General features: G+C 32.7%; 1 protein-coding gene and 1 pseudogene across 1 annotated transcript in view; one reads left to right on the top strand and one right to left on the bottom strand.

Annotated features, from left to right (window-relative positions):
• Positions 1-25292, bottom strand: part of CDK13 (cyclin dependent kinase 13) — a 141830-nt gene that overhangs the window by 6823 nt on the left and 109715 nt on the right. Inside the window, exons 8-12 of the mRNA XM_045828091.1 lie at positions 18883-18984; positions 18711-18788; positions 8741-8857; positions 8057-8188; positions 1878-2083 (exon numbers count right to left, since the gene is read on the bottom strand). Coding sequence (XP_045684047.1) covers positions 1878-2083; positions 8057-8188; positions 8741-8857; positions 18711-18788; positions 18883-18984 — 635 coding nt within the window. The remainder of the gene's footprint in view (positions 1-1877; positions 2084-8056; positions 8189-8740; positions 8858-18710; positions 18789-18882; positions 18985-25292) is intronic.
• LOC123812259 lies at positions 3515-3576 on the top strand (annotated as a pseudogene).

Here is a 25292-nt window from a genome sequence, read left to right as displayed (position 1 = left end):
AACATTTATCAATTAAGTACAAGGTCTTATATGGGCACTTTAGTGGTATCCTAAAACAATTACAATAGTAACATCAAAGATCATTGATCACAATACATATAATAATGATGAAAAACTTTGAAATATTTTTAGAATTATCAAAATGTGATACAGAGACACGAAGTGAGCAAATGCTGTTAGAAAGATAGCACCAATATACTTGCTCAATGTAAGGTTGCCACAAACTTTGATTTTGTGAAAATTGCAATTATCTGTGAAGTGCAGTAAGGCATAATATAATAAAACAAAGTATGGCTGGCCCTGACTGGTTAGCTCAGTTGGCTGTGCATCAACCCGCAAAGCACAAGGTTACCAGTTTGATTCCCAATCAGGACACATGCTTGGGTTGTGGGCCTGGTCCCATTTGGGCACATGTGAGAGGAAACTGATCAATGTTTCTCTCTCACATTCTTGTTTCCCTGTCTTTCTCCCTCCTTTCTACTCTCTCTAGAAATAAACAAAATTTTTTAAAAAAGAAAACAAAGTATGCCTGTATTTATGTCATATCTGCCTCTGCCTTCATAAGAAAATTAAACTAAAGATAAATGCTTTCTGTTTTTCTGAGGCCAAGTTAGGGAGTGGATTCCATTTTTTAGAGGTAACACTGAAGAGATTCAATCTTATATAACTTTTGAGATTCTATAATATAATGGGAAATTTATTAAGAGTAATCTGCAGCCTTGCAGATGCTGCTGCCCTGTCAACCCCACAGTGTTTTCAACATCACTGTCAACCAACAGCCCTTGGGCCTTGTCTCCTTCGAGTTCTTTGCAGACAAAGTTCGAAAGACAGCAGAAAACTCATGCTCTGAGCAATGGGGAGCAAGGACTTGGTTATAAAAGTTCCTGCTTTCACGTAATTATTTCAGGATTCATATACCAAGGTGGTGACTTCAAGGCCATAATGGCCCAGGTGGAGAATCCATCTATGGAGAGAAATTTGATGATGAGAATTTTATCCTGAAGCGTATGGGTTTAGGCATCTCGTTTCATGGCAAATGCTGAACCCAACACAATGCTACCCGGTTTTTCATTTGCACTACAAACTGAGTGGTTGGACGGCAAGCATGTGATCTTTGGCCAGGTGAAGATGGCATGAATATTGTGGTAGCCATGGAGAGCACTTTTGGGTGCAGGAATGGCAAGATCAACAAGAAGATCACCACTGCTGCCTGTGGACAACTCTCATAAATTTAACTTGTGTTTCATCTTAACCACCTGACCATTCCTTCTGTAGCTCAGGAGAGCACCCTTTTACCCCAGTCTGCTTGGAATGTTCTGTAATTATGATGTTCTCACCAGAGTTCACTGGGTTCCATATTTTTCTTACCCCTTCCAAGTCTAGCTGGATTGCAGAATTAAGTTTATGATTAAGAAAGAAAAATTAAATTACTGTAAAAAAAGTAATGAGGATATTATAGAGTATGAAAGAGCTTCTATTACAATTTTTGGCTATTTTCCTGGTTTTTTTTTCATCTTACATCTTAAGCATTAACAGACATTAAATGCTGACCCCCAGTGAGAACAGTGTTAGTAAAAGACCTACTGACTCCTGCACTAGGAGAAAAAAAGGAAGTAGAGAAATCTGAGTAATGACTAGTCACATGTAATTTGAAGCCTTTTTATAAATTAATCTTACCTTGAGATTCCTTAATATCGTGGTGCCACTAGCAGTGACACATCTGTACTGGCACAAGCAAATAACAATGAAATGTCAAGTTCAGTAAATAAACCTTAATGTTCAACTTTTAACCTCAAATGCTTTAACACTACAGCAACATAATCAAGAGTAGCCAAAAAACAACTTGAAGAAAACCAACCCATGAAAGCATTACTGACCAGGTGCTACATTTGAGTTGCCCTGAGATTTCAATTGTGAAGTTGGCAGCACACCCTGGGGTGTATTGGTTCTGCTGTCATCTAAGCCCAGAGACGAGTCCTTTCTGGGGGCTTTAATTGTGGAAACATCATCAGTCATGCCCATCTGCTTCTGTCTTCTTCGCTTTTTACTCCATAACTCATGACAGTCTTGCCATAAAGGAAGGCTAGAAAAAAAAAGAATAAAACTGTTCATCAGTGGCATTTCTTAACAACAACAAAAAGCTAAATACAAACAAAGCTGCCACTCCCCCCGCCTAAAAGTTGCTGAAGACTTCACACATAGGCTTAATAAATTCTTCCAATGAAAACTGACCTTGATGCCCCACCTCCTTCCAAACTTCACCTTTTAAGTAGACTATTTTTTATGGTTTCTGAATAATCAATAGATAATCATTTATTAAAACTATAATGAAGAATAATAAATAGTCATAAAAGTAGGTTACAGTTATCCTTGATGCAATCTTTCAAAGCCAGTTCTATCATAGCACATAATATATTGAATATTACATGAAGACAAAAGGCAAAAGAGATGCCATTTGCAGAAATTAGATGCAATGTAAAAAAAGTACTAAAGGGTAGGACATAACATTTCTGAAAAATTTTCTAGTAAAAACTTTTATCTTTTTAATACCCTCATATTTGCTTCTGTAAGCAAATGCTCTAGAATTAAACTAATGCTAGAGGTGTTTTAATAATAGGTAATCCAGGCTCTTTACTCATCAACAAAGAGTTCGGAACAACTAGCAACTATCAAACTTACCCTTAATTCTGAAACAATTCTACCTGAATGTAATTTCATAAGCTTGATAACAATACAGAATAACTTTTGCTTAAAGAAAGACATAAATAATTGATTTATAAATATCTTCTTCTTACCCTAATAATCCAATGGGAAGTTACCATGATATCTACTTAAATGTGAGAAAATTAAGGCTTGGAAAGGTTAATAAACTTGCCCAGAATAACTACAAATTCCCTTGAGCAGCCCCAACCTGGTGATATATCTGCAGTCTATAACCTGTACATGTTTTCCTCTAAGGGTACATGAAGACTTTCTAAGGGGGTACACCTGAAATTGTTTTAAAAGAATTTCTATATCCATATGTCCTCTTTCCTAAAATTGGTCTTTGGGCATGGCCTGCACATTCAGTAAATTCTTAATGCTTCCTCTTTTGCAATTACCCTTATCTCATGTTATAAAATAAGGACATATACAACAATATGGTTGACTCTTAGCTATGTAATATAATATTAAATAAAGCAAGGTCATTCCCAAAAGATTACAAACAGCATGACAACCCTTATAAAATTAAAAACAACTAAAATTTAAAAATATAAATTGTTATGAGTACATATAGATGGCAACAAAATTATATACAAAAGAAAACAGGGATGATGGTTACCTCAGGTGGAGGAAGGCAAAGGGATATATGTCATGGGATAGGACCAGGGGGAAGGGAGAAGGTATGATGTGATTCAAGTAGGTTATTTTTAAGAATCTAGCTTTTATTTGGTAGGCTCATGGGTACTTATCAATACCATTTGAAATAACTAATCAAATCACATAACTAAAAGAAAAAAAAGAGAGCCATGCATGGACCAATGATGAGTGACACAAGGATTATGATTAAATCAAGTCTATGCACCTGAGGTCCAAAAACAAAACAAAGGCATACCTCTCAGCCATCTTACTATGGTGCATTGCCTCAGCGTGTAAAAACCTCCTGGAGTAACAAACAAAGGGACAATTTGAAATATTGATATTGGGAAGCTATAAGGCATCATAATCCCGCCAAAGCCTTTCCTTTCTCTCTTCTCTCACTCTTTCCCTTTGCATGTGTGTCTTTGTGAATGTGTATTTTAAGATGTGTAGCCTTAGCCTCTGTTGGAATATTCTGAATTCAGATATACTGCAGTAGTGCAGTAACTGGAGTGATTTCACTTCCTCCATCCCAATGTTCAGGGAATGCATAGAACTTGTGAAAGAAAGAGTCCCATAAGAGTAACACAAAAAAATTCCACTAAAAGGTAATTTGAATGTAAAGTATTCTACATGGATGATTTTAAAACTCATCTCCAGGAAAGATAAACATTATCCAACAAATAGCTAAAACAGTACAGGTTAGTGATACTGACTCACAGATATATAGTAGGACTGTTTTCTTAGATGAATAAATTTTTATATACTTTTCTGAAGGCTCAAATATTGGTTCAGCCACTTACCTATTGTGTCTCATGAGGCAAGTAATGACCTTTGTGCCCCAGTCACCTTGTCTTTAAAAATGAGATAACAATACCTTATGGGGTAGAGGTAATATATGTTAACTTATGTAAGTGCTTGGACATAGGCACTATATTCATGTGTGATAACACTTATCATTTAATATGGTAGCTTAAAGCTATTTTTAATCAAATCACATCATGAAATATTTATTCTAATAAAGTTGATCATATTTTATCTTATAAACTGTTTAATGCTTTATAGTTGCTATTAAGGAAAATTAAAATTATAGTGTAGCTGCCATTCTGATTTATTTTTCAACAGCTATACTTTTTCCTTTTCACTAAATACATTGGAAAGTTAGGACATCTAATACAATTAATGGAGTTATTTTTGTGTTTTTTTATAACCTACTCTCACTTGATTATTCCAAAAAAATTGATCAGAACAGTTTAATACATAAACATATTTCCTGAAGGAATACCATGCCTTTTTTCATAGTCCTTAGTGTATAAATAATTTGTAATTTTATTACATATTACAAAATGAGGATAATATTGTTTATGTAACTTTTTATTTAAATATTACATTGACATCATTATAACTGACTGCATTAGTGATGTATCTAACAAAATTTGATGTACCCCCTAACTTATTACTGCTTTACAGAATTTTCACCAAAATGCACATTAACATTTACTTTTAATGGAAAAAAAAAAGCTATGTTCTGATAAAAACTGAGTAAATTTGGGTGATACATTTGACAGTATGAACAGTGTTTCTAATTAGGTTATGCGGCAGACATTTTTCATAAACTGAATGGAATACATCTATAGTTCCAAGGTATGGACAAAAACATATTTTTTAAAAAATGTAATAAAAAACACAATTTAATAAATTGATTGGTAAAGCAACACTAAAATTACATGCTGACTTTCTACCCTCTTCTAAGTATAGTGGATTAAATAAGTATTCAAAAAGTTTCTTCGGTTTACTTTCCCCAATTTAAAAAATTAAATGATTAATGACTGAGTAACATATCTTTTGTCAAGTCATATGGTTTCCACATCTTTACTGTCAAAACGTTAAAGGAGAAAAAAAATCATATGTTTACATCTGAAAGATCATTAAAATAATTTTTGATGACAGATTACTGTATGATTGGGGGCTTAATATGGAGGGATTTCAAAGAATTCAGTGATATAACTATGACAAAACCCCACTTATTCTCAAATGTTTGCTCACAAGGGTACTTACTAAAATAAAACTGAAATTAATGTGGAACTATGTTTCATTCTAGAATATGTACAATTAATTGATAGGCAAATTACACAGAGAAAAAAATCTCAGCCCTATTTACTTCATTATGTTGCATTTCCAATAAAATTTAACTTTCTTTTCTTAACTGAAATATGTACTATTAATATTTGCAATGACAAATTCATCAAGAGAGAGCTTTGTAGTCAGATCTTAAAAATTCAATTTCCATTTATATGTATACATATACTTATTTTAAAGATGTGTAATAGTATAATCAATATAAAACTTTCAAGCAAAAATATGTGTTGCACTAAAAACCTGCAGAAGAATGCCCTAGCCAGGTGGCTCACTTGGTTGGAGCATTATCCCATACACTGAAAGAGCTGTGGGTTCAATCCCTGGTCAGGGCACATACCTAGGTTGCAGGTTCAATCTCTGGTTGGGGCACATGCAGGAGGCAACATTCAATGTTTCTCTCTCTCTCTCCCTCTAAAGTCAATAAACATATCCTTGTCTGAGGACTTAAAAATAAAAAAACCCCTGCAGAATCAATATAAGTTAAAAATGAACAATGTCAAATTGTTAGAGTTTCTTCATACATTTTCTAAGTGAATGTTTGTGAATATAAAGATGCTAAGACATTCCAATTCCACTGAATGTTTTTAAGAATGATGTAACTGCTCCATTTAAGTGTCAACATTTATGACACACTGATAATTACATCTTTTGCAACTATTAAACCTTGATTTAAAAAGTTTAGATGTCAGTTAAAAATATACTTTGATACAGTTTTACCAGAAGTTTTTCATGTGTCAACTCCCACTGCCAATAGTGGGAAACTACAAGTCAACTCCCACTGCGAATAGTGGGAAAAAAACTGCATTATGTTCCCCTTGATATAATACAGCAGGAAGCACACATCAGTACCTAGGCAGTACTCCTGCCTGCCTCAACCCCAAAAGATATTCTAATTCTGATCACAAGAAAACAATTAAAGCTAGATTTTTATAATGTTTTTCAAAATAGCTAGCTTCAACTCTTCAAAAATGTCAATGTTATAAAAACCCTTCTCAAAGAGTAATTAAAGGCTGAAGGGACATGAAAGCTAAATGAAATGTGTAAGCTCTGAATAAATTCTTCATTCCCCACTGCCACAAAAAAATAATAGCTATAATTTGATTATAGGAAAAACTGGAGAAATATGACTATTAGATATTGTAATGTTAAATTTGTTATGCTTTATAATGGTACTATAGTTATACAAAATTAAGTTGTAGTTCTTATAGGTACATATGCATTATTTATAAATGAAATGTCATGTCTACAATATAACATTTAAACAGTTCAGAAAAAAGGTTTATATAGAGTGATAAATCAAATGTGTCTGTGTCCAAATATTAATGTATTTGGTGAATCTACGTGAAGAATATATGAATGCTCACTGTATTATTTTTCTGTTTTAGACAATTTTTCAAACCCAAAATTGAAAAAAATTCTTTGAAGGGATACCAGAGCCAAAGTTTCAAGACTGCTGATATCTACTGATAAGCAAAAAAATAACTTAAAAATATTTAAATGAAACAATTCAACAATGAATAATTCAGTTCCCTCAACCTGTCAGATGATACATCCTTAATGCCTTTCAAATTGTCCCACAAAAGCTATTCATAAACAGCAAAAACGTAATGAAGCTGAATATGATGGCCTCAGAAATACAGGAAGTCCAATCTAAGTGAAAAGTAGAAGAGTCAAGATCTGAACTCCAAAGCCCATGTTTGTTCATTTATAATATATAAACTGTATTACATGAAAATCTTTTATTATAGGGATAGGCTTGCTTTTATGATGCTCATCATCATTTTAAAATTAAGAAAATCCCTACGAAGTCTCTAGATCCTACCAAGAACCAAATGAACTGCTCTGTCTCCTCACCTTTTCCCAAATCTATTTCTAGAGAAATTACAGAAGCTTCAAGAGAGTGAAATTTCAAGAATCCAGCTGTTCTGACTCCCCAACTCTATGCATTCCATACCCCCACCACTGGATAATAAACTTACTCTATAAAGACTTTTGATACTAATATTATTCTATCCAGTGATAAAATTTTTCTATTATATAGTCTGCCAAAGAATATTTCATAACTTCTTTCTCTTATTGGACTAACTTGAATTTGAGAGCTGGCTCTGCCACCTGTTACTATATTTGTATTCTTGGGCAAGTTTTTTAACCTCTTTGAGCCTGCTTCCTCCTCTGTAAAATGGTGATGATAATAATAACATCCACCTGAGAGGACTATAAAGATTAAACACAAAAAATGTTTAACTTTAGCACTCAAAATTTTGGCAATACCAACTACTAGTATAAGCAGTACTATGGATACTACAGTAATAAGCTGCAGCAGTAGTATTTTCTTAAGAGTTAAAATACATTAATAAAATTAGCTAGAGGCTACATTTGCTAGTCCTATGATTAGCTGAACATTAAGCAAGGTTCTGCATTCCAGATGTGCAAATTAGGTGTTTTACTATTATTTTATTTCTTTTGATTTCTTTTGACTTAACTAATAATGGAAAAGCTTCTGATAGTTATATACAGATGTTATTAAAACTGTCCAGATTCTTTATACATGGGATCTAATAACGATAAAGTCACTTACTCTGGTGGAGGCATTTTTGAGGGTTCCACATCCCGCAGGAACTCACACTGAAGAGCTTGTTCTGCAGTGCAGCGCTTACTAGGATCCAAGGCGAGCATGTAATCAAATAAGTCTAGTGCAGCTGCAGGAATACTGACATGAGAAGAATACAAAAGTCACACATGTTTTTTGAAACAAGTTTAATGTTTCTTTAGAAGCTTATTTCAAATACTAGCATTTTATAACATGTTTACAATACTCCAATAAATTCTAATTTTCCTTTGAAAAATGTTTTTACATATTTTTGTAACCATTATTCTAAATTTTGACAAAAAATAATATACTTTATTACTTTATGAGCAGTTAGTTAGCTGTTGTAACTAAATTAAGAATTGAACAGAATAGTTTCCAACAGCAAAATAAAAACCTGAGCTCAAGTAACTTGAAAAATGTTTAAAACCGAAAATGCTATTAAAGTTCTTTCCTGTAAGCACCTAATCTAACACAGAAAACCAAACCACTGATGCCATATGGTAGTCAAATGATAAGTTGCATGTAGAAATGGAAACTCAAAATAAAATGACAGAAGAATTGTGATAGGTCTACTCTTGAGTCAACAGAGGATACAGTGACATTTAGAATTCACAACAAATAACCAAAAGAAAAATTCAGTGCAATATGGGTGTTTAAGCATCCCCTTCTTACAAAACAAATTCTTCTCTTAACTTTCGACGATACTGCTTCTTTGGTTTCATGGTGTTGAAATACGGCAGTTTGATTACATCGGGCCACACTGCAGGACATGGACTCCCACATATACGGCTAAACACATAAAAAGAAGTACATCACTATAAACTACAAACACAAAATAATATAACTGCTTTGCAAAACATCAACTCATTTAAGTCCTTACATAAGTATAGAGATTTTCATTAAATATTTTAGTTATCCCAACTTAATTACTTGTTTAAAGAAATTTACTGTCAGTAGATATTGTAATACTCCAAACATTCCAGTTCCTAGAAAGAAAACCTTATTTACAAAATCAAACCCTAAAACAAAGGGAACACTCAAAATGTGCTGATGTTTTGAACCAAAATAAGAAGTTTTGTGCCAATAAATTAAGGAACTAGAGTTTAGTTTATGTCTTTCTGTTTTTTCAGGTACCTGTCACTACCTCTCATCATGAATATAATGAAGTTTGCAATAATACCAGAAACAGATATCCTACACTCACAAAGGTAAGTATATTGTAAAGACTGTTGAATTCTGTCAACAGGAAGACCCTAAAAGTAACACTTTTGAATCACACCAGTTCTTTAAAATTGTGCTAGATTTCAAGGTGCTTAGAAATTTTAAATGCTTTACTCAGATTATATCTCAAAAACTCTTATTATTTTTGTATTAATAAGTCCTTGTGATGATAATTTATAGAAGAACTGCTATAACAAATAGGTAACTCTAGCTGGTATAGAGTTAAAAAACTGATTTTGGTAATGTGTAGATAAAAAATGGGTTAAATATGCTTAACTTATGTACACTGAATCCCAAGGATAAATGTACAATGTACATAAAATGATCAGCTGATCTTTAAATGTAAAAAGGCCCATGTATCAGTGACTAAAAGAATATTTTATACATAAATATAAATGCATGCAGCAACGTGTATGAAAGTATTTGACAACTAAAATTGCCATTCTTTAGCTGAGCTTTAGAGCACTATCTCAGACAACCTCTAGCATCTAAGCTGTATGTCACTCAAACTGTGCTTTTTGTTTCAATATAGAGTAATCCCCCTTATCTATGGGGCATATGTTCTAAGACCCTCAGTGGATGCCTGAAACCATGGATAGTACCAAACCCTATGTATGCTATGTGTTTTCCCTATACATACGTACATACCTATGATAAAGTTTAATGTATAAATTGGGCACAGTGTAGATTAACAATTATAATAATCAAATAGAAGAATTATAATATTCTATAATAAAAGTTACATGAATGTGGTCTCTCTCAAAATATCTGTTGTACTGTACTCACCCTTACACAGCGTGGACACAGGTGGGAAGGACTGGGATCACGTAAGATTTCATCATATTACTAGGAACAGCGCGCAATTTAAACTTATGGTTTATTTCTGGAATGTTACATTTAATATTTCAGACCACAGATAACTGAAGTCAAAACCACGGACAAGAGGGAACTATTGTACTATAGTTTAGGAGCCCAAGCTTCAAAAAGGTATCAAAAATCTTCTTTATCCATTCCCAATCTTTTCTTCCTTACAACCCAATTATCGCAACCTCCTCAAAAATACAATGGTTTTCTTAGGAAAGAAGGCCAAATAGGAACATGGCTATTTATGATCTGATCCCAAACTGCCTTCCCTAGTCTCACCTCCCAATTCACCTCTCCCCAAAGACCAACTATGTCTTCATATCCATGCTCATATTCCTTCTCCCTAGATGCTATCTGAATGCCTTTCATTTCTCAAGATTCATATCAAAAGTATTCCATTGATAGAAGTTTTCTGTATCCCCAATGCTAATCAATATGGTCACTCTTCGCATGCTACTTGTTTCTTTTGACAGTTTCATCTTGTTTTATATTTTAGTTGTTTACATCTATGTTTCTCTTACTAAATTATAGTTTGGGAACCGTGTCCCTTAAACAATAGACAAGTGGGAAAGGGAGTAAGAGAAATATGTTACTGGCAAAGAAAAGTGCACAAGCAAAGGCATGGAATTAGTCAACTATAAACACGTGGGATAAGGAATAAAGATATCAGTATAGGAGGAATTTAGAGCTCAGGTAGGTTTATCTGGAAGATAAAAAGGGGCCATGCAATATATCTTTAAGAGGCAGCTTGCCTAACTAAAGTTGATCCATAAACAATACAAGTTTGAACTGCATGAGTCCACTTATACAGATTTTTTCAATAAATACCGTAAATGTTTTATCTTATGATTTTGTTAGTAACATCTTTTCCCTAGCTTACTTTATTGTAAGAATACAGCATATAATATAGATAAAATATGTATTGACTGCTTCTGTTATCAGTAAGGCTTCTGGTCAACAGTAGGCTATTATTAGTTCAGTTTTGGGGAGTTAAAAGTTATACACAGATTTTTGACTGCACATGGGGTCAGTGCCTCAACTCCCCCACATTGTTCAAGGATCAACTGTATAATGAAAACAAACTCTGAAAACAAACTTTAGAACTGAATTCTGTCTGTGTGATAATTGTCAAACTGTATTATGTAAAAATTTATTTCTCCTTTCATAAAATGAAGATTAATTTTACTTTAGAGCTGTGCAATTAAATGAGCTATCATCTAGCCCATTAATAGCCTGATAATATATATTGGTTTCATTATCTCTTAGCTAAAGAGTTTTAATTATTTTATTATATGTGTTGTGGGAAAAAATCTAAATACTACTAAAATTATTTAACTGGTAGCAACATACAGGAATTGATGATAACTGTATATTAGCAACATTTGTGCCTGATGGCCAACAAGCTCTCCCAAAATCATTTACTGAAGATGTCTTAAAATGCATCATGTGCTAAATCCCAAATAGCTGAAGTCTATTTTGGGAATCTACTCTGTCCTACTGATTTTAATATTCTGATGTCAATACTATATGATAGCTTTATATTTTTTTCTGATGCTGAGAGGACAAACCCCTCTATCTACCCATTCCTTTAATTACTATTCTCAGAATTCCTTACAGATAAAATGTAGAATCAATACTACCACACTCCAAAAGTAGGAGAATACTATTGGGACTCAACTTTCGCTGCAAATTTATAGATTTATTCAGAAAGGACAACTATTCTTACAGCTTAATATTTCTATCTCAGAAAAATTTTTATATTTCCTTCATTTTTATATATATTACTTCAATTAGATCTTTATATTTCTTTTAACGCATTTTACTTTTTTCAATATGTTGTTCCTCTTACTATATTTCCTAAGTACTAACTAGAAAAGTTTTGTTACAGGAAAAGCTTAAAATTTGACATACAAAATTTTAGGTGGCCATGTGAGATCCTGTGATTCCTAACAGTTTTAGTAGCTGTTTCTTTGAAGTTTTCCAGGTTTATAATTATATTAGATACAATAAGAATTCATCTACTTTTTCTAATGATTCTTCTTTATCACTGTTATGTTATATTATATAGCAATTTCTAAACAATGTTAGAATGATAATGATGCGCTACACAATATTAGATAATTTTGTTTTGTCACAGATTTTTTAAAATCTATTTTTTAAGGTTTTATTTATTTAGTTTTAGAGAGAGGGGAAGGGAGGGAGAAAGAGGGAGAGAAACATCTATGTATGGTTGCCTCTCATGTGGCCCCCACTGGGGACCTGCCCTGCAACCCAGGCATGTGCCCTGAGTGGGAATTGAACCAGCAACCCTTTGGTTCACAGCCCACACTCCATGCACTGAGCTACACCAGCCAGGGCTTGTTACACATGAATTCTTTTTAATGGGAGTACTTTCATTGGTCTACCACTGGGAAAGATGATGACTTTGGTTTGAAATACATAATACATAATAAAGATATTTACAGACACATACAAATTCACATACATGTCCTATTTAGGAAGCATCCATTTATTCCTTTTCACTATGGGTTTTACTTTTGTGGCTTTTAAATATTTAAAGGATACTTAACTTTTATCAGTTTGATTTTTAGAAACTTGATATAATCATTATCTGCATTTTCTTCCCTAGGCTTCTATGTATTGAGAGATTTCCTAACACTTAATCATCCTTACATTCAAACGAGAAATACCACCTGGGCCTAATAAAAATAGTATTATTTTAGTATAATGATGTATTCTACTTGTTAATTTGTTCTGAATTAATACTCATATGATATTGTTATACAGAAGCAGTGTTCAAAATTGGGGTCCAAAGACTCTTGGGTGTCCCCTAGACCTTGCAAAGCTCTGGCAGGTTAAAGGTATTACTAAGACATTATTGCCTTTTTCAATGTGTTGACTTTATACTGATGGTGCAAGGCTAATGCTGAGTAAAACAGCACCTTAGCATGATTAAAGGCAGTGACACCAACAACAGTAGTAAGTACTCTGCACTACCACACAATCTCAGGGCAGGGAGGAAGCGAGTTTCACCTAAGAATGTATTTATTGAAACAGTAATAAAAAAATGTTATTAAACACTAACACTTGAGTATACATCTTTTTAATAGTCTGTAATAAAACAGAAAATACTTATAAAGCACTTCTACCACACAACAGGTCTGACAGCTATCTTGAGAAGCATCTATATACAATTATTCGAGCTGCAAGCTGAAGTAGCTTCTTTATTCATGAAACATTTTTTCTCAAATATGATCAAGGTCAGTTTGTTACTTCAAGGAAGACAACAGCAATATTTGTTGTCAATTATACAATTCAAGCTTTTAGGAGAAAATAAAATACCAGAAAACTTATTATCTACACCATGAAACTGACAGCTTCACAATAAATACCTAAAGGCTTTTCTAATAAGATTAGTGGTGATCATAATATAATGAAATGTAGCATTTCGAAAAGATGCTCAATTCAGTGATACAATATTTTCCAAATGACCAATATACATAATTTATAAAATCATCATAGTTGTAAAAGATCCATTCAGAGTGTAAGAAAGACCAATGGATTTTAATATATTACAGTATAAAATATTACTTGGTTTGGTTTCAGACTACACATTGTATCTAACCTGTAAAAGATTACCATTTATTTAGTGCAATTTCAAAAATGAATATGCAGAATTATCTGAAAAGACTAGTGACAATAGTAGATCACACACACAAAGATCCCAGGTATACTCTATTAAGGAAAACATTAAACAATTTGTAAAAATATAAAAATGGTATTGATTTCATCAAGATTTATTTACATTTGGAAAAATATGTTTTAGATGCCATTTTAACATATTAGTTTTAAAGGAATTAAAAATACTTTTATTTTCTCATTTTAATTTCTAATAACTATCAGTAGATACAACCAACATAAACAAAGGTCCTGGGATTGTTCATAGTTTTTAAAAATGGAGAGAAGTTCTCAGACCAAAACAATTAACAAGCACAAGTCTACAGAATTTTTTATGATATTGATTTATGATTTTATGCCATTGACTTAGGATTCATTTTTTAAAATATGGGAATTTTCCTTCTTTTCTTGCATTCTGAAAAAACCGAAGCCTGTGCCTTTGAAATTTTTAAAATTTTACCTGTGTTACCATCTAGGCCTGAGGCTTTTGGAAGAAGAGTGGTAGGGGGTAGTGGGGAAGGTTGGATACAGAAGAGGAAGATTCTTTTCATTCTGATTTAAGTGTTTTCTATTAAGGCTCTTCTACTGGCTGCTGTAAGTCTTAGAGTTAAAAAGTGCTGATTCATGTAAAAAGTTTTTCCCTCATTCCTTCCATTTTGCCCTCACTTTTGCTTTTCATTATCTTTTGCCATCACTTTTTAAGTCATGCTCTACTATCAAAAAACCTTTGGTAATCTGCATAAGATACTTTCTAGAGCAAGGTAAAATACAGGTTACTTGACTACTGTAGTAGTATAAAGCTCTTTAAGACAGATTCTGATTAGTGTTCCATTGTTGATCATTTTACATGTATTTTTGCAATACAAATTCCAGATCTCATCATTCCTGAGGCTTTCTTTTAGTTGGGAGTAATATTGCAGCATTACTGCAAATTAAGATGAGGGGGGAGAAGTATGTACTAGGAAACTTACATTTATTTCTTCAACATTAAGCATATTATTAGGCCTGTTTTACTTGTGAAGGAACAAACTTAGAACATTACAGAACTTACTGTAAGTCATAAAAGCAGGAAGTAGCTGAGAGGTCATTAGAACCGAGGTCCAAAAGATTCCAAAGCCCACCCCTTTCAATATACACTCTGCTGCCTCCTTCAAGTCAGGGATACTAGTTTCTTTTATCAGAAACTTCCATTTTCTCTTCATGTTTTAAAAATAATGCTATAGAATCAAAGTTGTATCATCGCTTTTTGTTTTAATAAATGTTTGGTATCTTACCAACAAAACAAAAATATTCTGAAATATATAAACTATAAAGTAAAACAGGTCTACATTGAGATAAACAATTCCAGACTCTTGATGTATTTGGTTTTACCTAAATGGGATCAAATTAAATATAGCCTCCTAGAAAACTGCTCTTTTCATGCAATTATGTTGCTTTTCCATGTCAATATTTCCAGATCTACCATTTCTTTTTTATTCGGTTGGCCAAAACAGTTTGTTTAGTTTTTTCCATAGGATGGCTCTATTAGTGCTTAGTTGCCTTTAATTTCATTCAAAACAATTTTGTTAGACTGTATTATTGGCAGCTGTCATATCAGCATTCATTTACAAAAAAAAAACATCAAAATTGGTCAATTTTTGTGCAGCCATTTTAATATTGAAGAGGGAAGAAGATACACAACATTTTTGGTGTATTATGCTTTATTATTTCAAGAAAGGTAAAAATGAAATTGAAATACAAAAGATTTGTGCAGTGAATGGAGAAGGTGCTGTGACTGATCAAATGTGTCAAAAGTGGTTTGCAAAGTTTCTTGGTACTACTGACATTTTGGCCAAGTAATTCTTTGCTATGGGGCTGGAAAATGTTAGCAGCACCACTGGCTGTCACCCCCTAGAAGCCAAGAGTGGGAGATAGCTCAAAATACCCAAATCAATAAAGTTATTGTTGAAAATGAAAAATGTGTCTTTTATTTTACATAAAAACTAAATGGACTTTTTGGCCAACTCAGTAAGTAGATGGACAGAGCTTTCTTTCTTTTTCTATATGATTCAGAGTTAACATGCTCATAAAATAACTCAAGTACACTCATACCTCAGGATTTTTTTTACTTTTCTATTTCCTCATTTCTTTCAAATTTCTGCTCAAATGATACCTTATGGGAGACATTCCCTTACTATGTACAACGCTACCTCCTATCATTTTTTTATCCTCTTACACTTATAACCACCTGAGATTTTATTGTTTGTCTCCAACTAGAAAGTATAAAAAGTTGTGTGCCAGTTACTAAGCACTGAGGGTACCAACTGGCACACAACCAGCAATCACTAAATACTGTTCAATTAATCCCCCTGACTTGAAATGTCTTCTTCTTATAATCTAAGGTCCATAAAAGCTTGCTTTATTTCTGAACTTTCCAAAAAATTCCACTGATTTATGTATTTTGTGCAAGTACAAAATGGCATTATTAGTTACTATAATTTTGTTTTAACAAGATATGCCAAATTTTCCTTCTTTTTAAGAATTTTATTGGTTATTTTCATATTTATCCCTCCAGGATGAACATTAAAATCAATCATTATTTCAAAAAATGTCTTCTAAAATTCTCATTAGAATTATAATGATATAGGATGAATTACCATCTTTAAAAAGTTAAGGCTTCCTAGCTGAAGACAAGATACGCCTCTCCAATAGTTTTTCAAGTCTTCTTTACAATTTTAAGTGGGACATTATAGTTTTCAATATTCCTGGGGTATATATGGTGGTGGTTAAAAAGCATCTTTTCTACCCACAATGTTTCTATTATTGGTTCATATTTTGTACAGCTATTGTTTTTAGTACGTATGTATTAGTATATACTATATAGTAGTTCATTTTTGTGCATACACACACACACACAGATATTTTCTTAACCCTTGTCACTTGACCCAACTTTCTATTTAAGGTGTTTCAGGTGATTTCGTTATATGCATGCATGTATGCATGCATGCATACATGCAATGTTATCATAGACAAATTATGACAATACTACCCTCATCTTTCCACTAACTATATCCCTTATTGGATCCCTTTTCTATCCTATTAGGTAATTGATTAGTACTTCTAAAATAGTCATAAATAACAGTACTAGAAGACAACTTTTCTCACTCGTCTTTACTTCTAGTATTTCACCACTAAATATTCAGGATTCTAGTTTCTGATATATATTTTTATCATGTTATAGAAATATCTCTCTACAGTTCCTTAGTTAGCAGTTTATATTTCTAGCAAACGCCTATTCAACACCTATCAAGATAAACATTTTACTTCTATTAAAACGAAGTTACTAGAATTCCTAAAATTGAAATATCCTTGTATTCTTGAGATAAACTTAACTTGACTTTCATTTTCTAATGAAAAGCTGGACACTATTGGCTAATCTCTCCTTTAGAATTTTGGACTGATATTCTGTAGAAACTTTATCAATTGGGTGTTTGTGTCATATGGACTTTTTAAGAAGTTGCAGAAAGGTTTACTTCCTATTTAGTACTGAGAATTGGTTAAAAGTTTAGATACTAAGGTAAAACTGTATATATTTACATTTCAATTTTGTCACCATACTAATTGTTTGACCCTGGACAAATTCTTTACTTCTATAAGGTCCCATTTTCCTAACTTTAAAAAGAAGACACAGGGTTGTTATAGAGATTAACTGAGGCCAATTCAGGTGAAATTCTTAGAACAGTGCTTGCATTGTGTATAAGTAAATAAATGTGAACTTATTATTAATAGATGTCCTAGTATCCAATATTATTAGGAGAAGCAATAAGCAAACTGAAAAAATGGTTAGAGGGAATCACTTAAAAAAAAAAGATACACAAATACATAATTTAAACATTTTATTGTAACTGAAAATTTATAAATGGACATTTATTCTCCAATCTCCTGACATAGAGCAAAGACCTTCTCTTGAACAGAGGATTCACTGAATGAGATTCTGCATTAGCTTTCTTGTACAAACCATACCCATAAACATATCATCAAGGATTAAAGACAATCTGAGTGTCTTCTAAATTTTTACAGCTTTTCTTTGTAACTTATAATTATTAGAGTTACTAGAGAGTAGTAGCACACTAGCTAGAACAATTCAGCTTACCATGTTATCTAAGCTAGTATTATTTACAAAAGGAATCGAAAACATCTATTAATCCACTAAGTCTGTTGAAGGGAAAATTCATAGTACATTGGTACCTGTGTCTCCTACCAATATCTTTTCAAAAGTTTTCATCCATATTTTCAAACATTCATGGAAATCTTATAAGCTGTAAACTAACATTATTATATTTGTATATGAAAATAGCTCTTCTAAAAATTAATTTATTTTAAAACATTACATGAAGGAAAAGGTAACTAATGTATAATAATTCCTTATAATCTAGATCCTATGACAGGCTCCAAATAATGAAGACCTATGCTAGTGGATAGATGCGCATATTTTGCTGTGTGTACATACATATATAGATACATATAAAAGTGTATGCACAGATGTATATAAAATAGAGTATTTCTTTACAATATTCCCAAACATTAATTCTTTCATACTGTCACACTTATAAGAAAATTACCATTCATTTTCTTCATATAATAAGATCTTTTCTCAGTCTTATCTGTTTGACCTAAAACCCTTTGACTTAATCACAAAAGACTTAAGGACTTTAAGATCCTTAATTTTGCAAGAGCAAGTATCCAAGTGCCCACATTCTAATGTTTCCTCTCTATCCAGCAATCATAGAGCCTTGAAGAGAACCATGCTATTCTCTTCCTGAAAATAGTCTGAAAGATTTTAAATTTCTTATAGAGCACAACCACCCCCACCCAGCAAATATAACAACCTCGAATGTACCTTATTAATTCTAGTTGTGCAAGTTCCTGATTTGCTTGAAATATAGGTTTTTTAGTGAAGAGTTCACCAAGGATACATCTAGTAAAAAAAAAATCATAACCAAATTAACGATGATTTTACTTTACTAAGAAAAGTTTCAAATAAGTTAAACTAGTCAGTAAGTCTATCTTACCCACAGCTCCATACATCAATAGCTGGCGTATATCGTTCTTCTCCCAGTAGCAGTTCAGGTGGACGATACCATAAAGTGATGACCTTGTTAGTATATGGCCGACTTAAAAAAAAAAAAAAGAAAGAAACCAACTCTTTAGAGTTAGTATCTGGTTGAATAAGAGATATTCTCTTAGGAAATATTATTATGGCTGATCAAAGTACCCCTAAATTCCTGACTAAAACTACTTTCATAGGCCTACTAAATTCAGACATGTCATAACATCTAACACATGATCATAAAATACATCTGAGAGCAATGTGATTAACTGAAAAATTCCCTTAATGTATAAAAATAAAAAGTAGTTGGCTTTTTACTATAATCTGGTTAAAGAAAGGTCTATCAATTCAACTGTTCAATACTGTTTTTCCTTTCCATAATAACTTTTAAAGAGATTAAGTGATTTAAAGGAAGTTGATTTTGACCCAATCTGGCAAATTGCTAATATACAGTAAAGACATAGTTCAAATTGGAACCACCTTATCAAAGTTCTCAACTGGGCATATCTTTGGCAATCTTTCATTGATTTCAATCTACTTTAGTATGTGAACAGAAGGCACAGAAATGTAGATTGTAGTACTTGAGGTCTATGCTGCAAAGAACCACATAGTACAAATTCTCTGGCAAAATGTTTTCAATCCTCAGAGAATGATCATGTTCCACCGATTTACATAAATAATGAGAGTCTTAAGAACTTAGAGGTAGTTCTTCCACTGATGGTGTTTAGCATATATACTTCACGGTGATCGCTTTGGCCTTAGATCAATTCTAAACTCTCTTTCTGGATATCCTCCAAATAACAAGGGCATCAAAGCCATATCATAGGAAATTTCCCAGTAGGCTGTATTCCACTTGAGGGAGGGAGGCTTAGATCTGGACCAGTTTGGGGGATAAAGAAAAAGAACTTATAACTTATAAAGCAATTCCCTTTTGCCAACTGTAGATCTGAAGTTCCAGATAGCATAAAGCCTCAGCAGCCTGTCTACTCTGCCCCCATCCAGCCAAATTTCTCCAAATAATTTGAACACTTGTACTATAAGCCATCAATCACAGCATTCCCATGTACAGAACTACAGTAACAGTGTGCCAAAGCCAGGAAAAAAGTAAGTGTCCTTGGTATAAATTGTGAAAATAAGCATAGTATAAGATGTATATTTTTAAAAACAAATTAGGATTAGATTTTTCTAACATTATTCAAGTACTTTTCTTAGTGGCTTTTGTCTGTTTACCAGCATTACTCATCTTCATATAATAAGATCTTTTAAACTCTAGCTACTCTAATTAAGCTGTACTTAATCTTTCTCTAAAAATATGTTCACCTCTTTATGCCTAATTCCCTTTAACTCTGAAATCTCTCCCCAATTTTTCTCATTTAAATCCTACAACTCTTTTAACAACCATCTCCATAAAGTCTAATCTCTATTTATAATATATTTATTTTCATATCTTTAAATTTCTATCATACTAACCATGATATTAAACACTGTATTTTATATTTTCTACCTTCCCCAAAAGTCAAAAAACCCCAGAGACCATTCTTTATTGTGACCCCCCCCCCCCCACCAAAAGCCCAGAAAAATGCTGGGCAAAGGGCAGACACATTAATGTATATAAGGCCCTACAACTGTAGGTGACATACATGAATTAGCTACCTAGGTGAAAGAATAAAGTCTGTGAAAATTATGATGACTAGTTTTCTAAAACAACTCAAGTGTCTATAAGTACATGAAGCCCACGATCTTGTTATTCAATTGCAACCAGTTAACTACAGTCTCAAGAAAATATTTAAATTAATATAAATCTATCTATAAAAAGTTAATTAAAAATCTTTTTATATTTAAAAATGTTTATCATTTTTAAGAAGCATGTTGAACTGTGTGGGGAAATTACACAACTTTAGGCTACTAAATTCTACTGAAAAAGGAATATTTAAATAAGATTATTACTTTATATTATATATGTGAATATCAAGTTGTAGGCAACATTTAGAACACATACTTTAAACTAGCTTTTTGAACTAGTTGGTAATAAACTTTTAAAAGCTAACATTGACAACAGATAATAATAAAAATGATTGTTTTATTAAAGTCAAGAAGAAGCTTTTGATGATGTATTCCAAAATTTTACAAAATAGGTGCCACATACCACTTTCGACCTTAGTGTTAATTGATATAGAAGCAAACATTGAGAAAGTGCCCTGGCCAGTGTGGCTCAGTAGGTTGGAGCGCTGTCCTGTACAACCATAAGGTTGAGGTTCAATCTCCATTCAGGACACATACGGGAGCAACCAATGTTTCTCACAGCAATCAGGTAAGGATAAAAGAAACAGCACATATCAAGAAAGTATGCAGATAAAAGGACTTTAATCATAAAAGTAAATTCCAAGGTAGGTGGAGGTAGCAGAAAATAAAGCCAACTGAATCAGCCAGTTAATAATTATTTATAGCCCTGAGTGGTGTGGCTCAGTGGGTTCGGTGTGGAAACCCAAGGGTATCCGAATGATTCCAGTAAGGGCACACATGTGGGTTGTGGGCCAGGTCCCCAGCTGGAGGCATGTGAGAGGCAACCAACTGATGCATCTCTTGCATATCAACATTTCCCTACCTCTCTTTCTCCCTCTCCCTTTCCTTCTAAGAATAAATAAAACCTTAAAAAATATATTCATAGTATTATCAAGAAAATATTCCATGTTAGGATTAGGATCTATATTTATAAATGTAAAGACAAAAAGTAAAAGGCACTGAAACTATGTTTTGAAGAGAGGACACTTAAATCTCAGAAAACAATTGTACTCTTGTAAAATGAAGTATATCATTCAAAATCTGACAAATAAATGAAAATCCAGAATCTCTCAAAAATGTACATTTCAAACTTGGTCTATTAGGTTGGCTACCCACTGTCAACCTTCTAAAGATGGTCCTGTTTAGATCACAAAAAGAAAACACAAACTGATGTGACATCACATGTACAATGCATTTTTTTTTCTCTCATGGATTAAAAAAAAATTACATTCCTTAGAAATGTCTACTCAATCTCTCCACACACACACAAACACACACACAAAATTCATTCATATTGAAAAAAGAGACAGGAATGAAAAATATATGATCATGTTCCTAGGTGTTACAGAGCAAATTAATACACTTTAAAAAAAAATAGAAAATGAACCACCAAAATTTATTCTCATAATTAAAGTTAAATTACAAGCAATAAAATTTCATCACCTAGCAAAACCAACACACACACACACACGCAATCCCTCTTCCATTAAATTAGGAAAAAACCCCAGGAATACCAATAAGCTGTTACTCTTGGATGGCTAAAAATGAAACTCTGTAAGAATCAAGGAACAATGGTCTCAACATTATATACTGTGAATTTCAATTTCTACTAAATATCTTCATCTATAAACCTCACTAACAGTTTTTTGTTATTTTTTTTTAAAGAAAGCAAAAACTATTTCTTGGGAATAGTTTGGGAACTAACACCTAAAAGTAAAAACAATTCCTTTTTATTTTAAACCATCTACTTTAATGTAACTAACAAAATATTAAAATGTAATGTCATTAGACTTTTAGTTATAAAACTTTCATGTGAAATCTCAGGTAATTTTAAACATTTGATGTTATCAAAATATTTCTTACTTATGAAACTTATCAGATATTTAAGAAACCTTGAGGGAGATTTAAAAATGAAAATATCACACACTTGCTAATAACCTGCTGAACATTAAATAATCATACATCATTTGACAAAAATAAAATATCACATTTGAAAGGCAAGAGAACAGAGAGTAAAATTTAGCAGACTATTTGCTACAAAAGAACTCTTAACAAACTGCCATCTATCTCCAAAGCAGACTTTAGAGGCCCCTTGAGCTCTCTACCTGTTGAGATACTTTTTAGGTTATTAAGGTTAGATCCAGAGTCTAACCAGGGAAGCACTCCAGTGCATTATTGACAATAAACAGCCTTTCTGCCAAAAGATCCAAGTTCAATTTTTATTTAGCTCTGCCACTTGCAGTATGATCCTGGAAATACACTTCAGTTTGCTAAACCTTAATTTCTTTGTTATAAAATGTGCATAAGAATAATGATTATCTACACCACCCATCTCACAAGATGCTTTCCCTTAAAATAATTCTTGTGAAAGGAAACTATATGTGATAGAGCACCATGCACAAATGCTAGTTAAGTTTGTTCCTTTCTTTATAAGTAACAAATATTTACTATAATTCTAAGCTAGACAATGCACTAAAACTAAGCACTAACAGATGGCTGGATCAAACAGCCAACCAATCATGGTTGTAGCTGTTTAGAGACTCAGAGTCTGGTGACAATATACTAGATATAAATTATAATAATAAATTCTAAGTATGATAAAAATAATGAATAATGTACTCTGGACATGTAAAGAAAGGAAGATATGCCAATGTCATCTGTGGGATTCATGGAAGATTTCAAAGGAGGTAATGCAAAAACTGCACACTAGAGAGAAAAACAACAAATTTGTCAGATTGAGGTAATGGGAAGTATAATTCTATATAAAAGAAAACAACTTACGTAGATTCACAAAGGTAGTTCAGAGTTCAGCTTGTTTAGGGAAGTGCAAATAGCTCAACAATGCTATTATCTGGGGGCAGGGGATGGTAGCTGGTAAGACTGGCAGAGGAAATGAATATTACAAAAAAGACCAGAGGCAGGAAAACCAATTAAATTTCCTTTGCAATGGTCTATATGCAACATATCTACATGTGAGAATGACTGAATACCTGTAACTAAAGCGGGAAATAAAGGAAAAGAAAAACTTTTCAAGGGGATGTGAAGATAGGTCTTGTAGCAATATGTTTAACATACTTAAATCATCTACAAGGAGATATATGTCCAGTAAACACACAAGTTTAGAGATCAGAAAAAAGATCAAGGATTAAAATTCAGATATGTAAGTCTTCAGCATGAAGGGAACTGATGAGATTTCTCCTACATGAGTAGTAACACTGTACCCTAAAAAATTAAATTACCTTTCCCATTTTATATGATCAAAATGTTACCTACTTTTTCAGGGCCAAAGAAGTACAATTTAATCTTGTTAAATTACAGTGACATCACTGAACTAAATGGGATTTCCATTTCTGAAGCTCGTTTAGTCACATTATTTGCTGTTATTCAGATTATGAGTGATCATTTATATTACCATGGCTCCAATATTTTCGAGGGTCTCCCAGAAGATCCTTTGTATTACCCTAGAATCCCAAAGTTCCCTGAACTAATCTATACCAGGAGGGTCCTCCAGACCAGGATATCCTTTTGCCATATAAAAATTAATAAAACAATTACTCTGAATGTATTTTAAATTTTAGGGATTTAAAATACATTTAGGCATATAAAATACAAATACAAATACAATAATTTAGGCATATAAAATACAAAAGTTTAAAATACAGTTCCAATTCTTGTTTGAGTGAAAAGGCAAGAACACAAGTAATAAGACCACATTAAGGAGGTAATTTTATCACGAATATAAACTCACCTAGACCTTGGAAAAGTAAGAAAGAGACAACACTTCTCTCCTGGCATTTACACCTATATAGAGAGCTTTGGGGTAATGCAGTTTTTCTTTTAATGGCAATTTTATGGGGAAAAAAACACTAGATGGCGATATTGCATTCCAAAATGTTCTGATCAGTTAATTTTTAGAACCATGAAAGATGTTTTTCAATACCTTATGAACAATGATTTTAGTGACTTTAAATCCTTCATATTAAAGCTGGAAATAATGAGGTATGGAAAGATTAAGTGACCTGCCCAATTCTTCAAAACTAATTAAACAGCAGTTCCAGGACTAGAGCCAAAGATTCCCCATTTAGGCCTAAGAGTTTTATATCCCTTTCATTAAAAAAGTAAATGTGTTAAGTTATCTCTAGGAAATAAAATTAATTTCAACTTACAGTGAAAACACATACTTTTTTACATGGAATAGTCACATAAAGAGAAAAAGATACTCCATCATTTGGAAAAGCACTGAAGCAACCTGGTAAAATAAAAACTCCAAAGAGGGCGTACCATTGTGGCTAAAGTTACAGGAAAAGTTATACTTAAAATGAAGCAATTCAAGAAAAGGGGCAAAAACAAACAAACAAACAAAAAAAACCACCTCTGTTCTCAAGATCTGTATTTCCCAATGCCAAGAGAGACAAAGTATGTATAACAGATGTTCAAAATGAGAAAATGACTTTTGAAATTTAAAGGAATCATTTTACTTCTAATTTTAACCTAGTAGTTCTCATTCTTTATGTTGTAGTACACATGACAGAGGAGGTCCATATCGGTCACATGCCGGTCACATGCCCTCAATGTTCAACTCCTCCATAC

This window comes from Phyllostomus hastatus, unplaced genomic scaffold (genome assembly GCF_019186645.2).
Source record: "Phyllostomus hastatus isolate PE091 unplaced genomic scaffold, TTU_PhHast_1.1 phas_scaffold_78, whole genome shotgun sequence".
NCBI classification, from domain to species: domain Eukaryota; kingdom Metazoa; phylum Chordata; class Mammalia; order Chiroptera; family Phyllostomidae; genus Phyllostomus; species Phyllostomus hastatus.
This window is presented reverse-complemented; position numbering and strand designations above follow the sequence as displayed.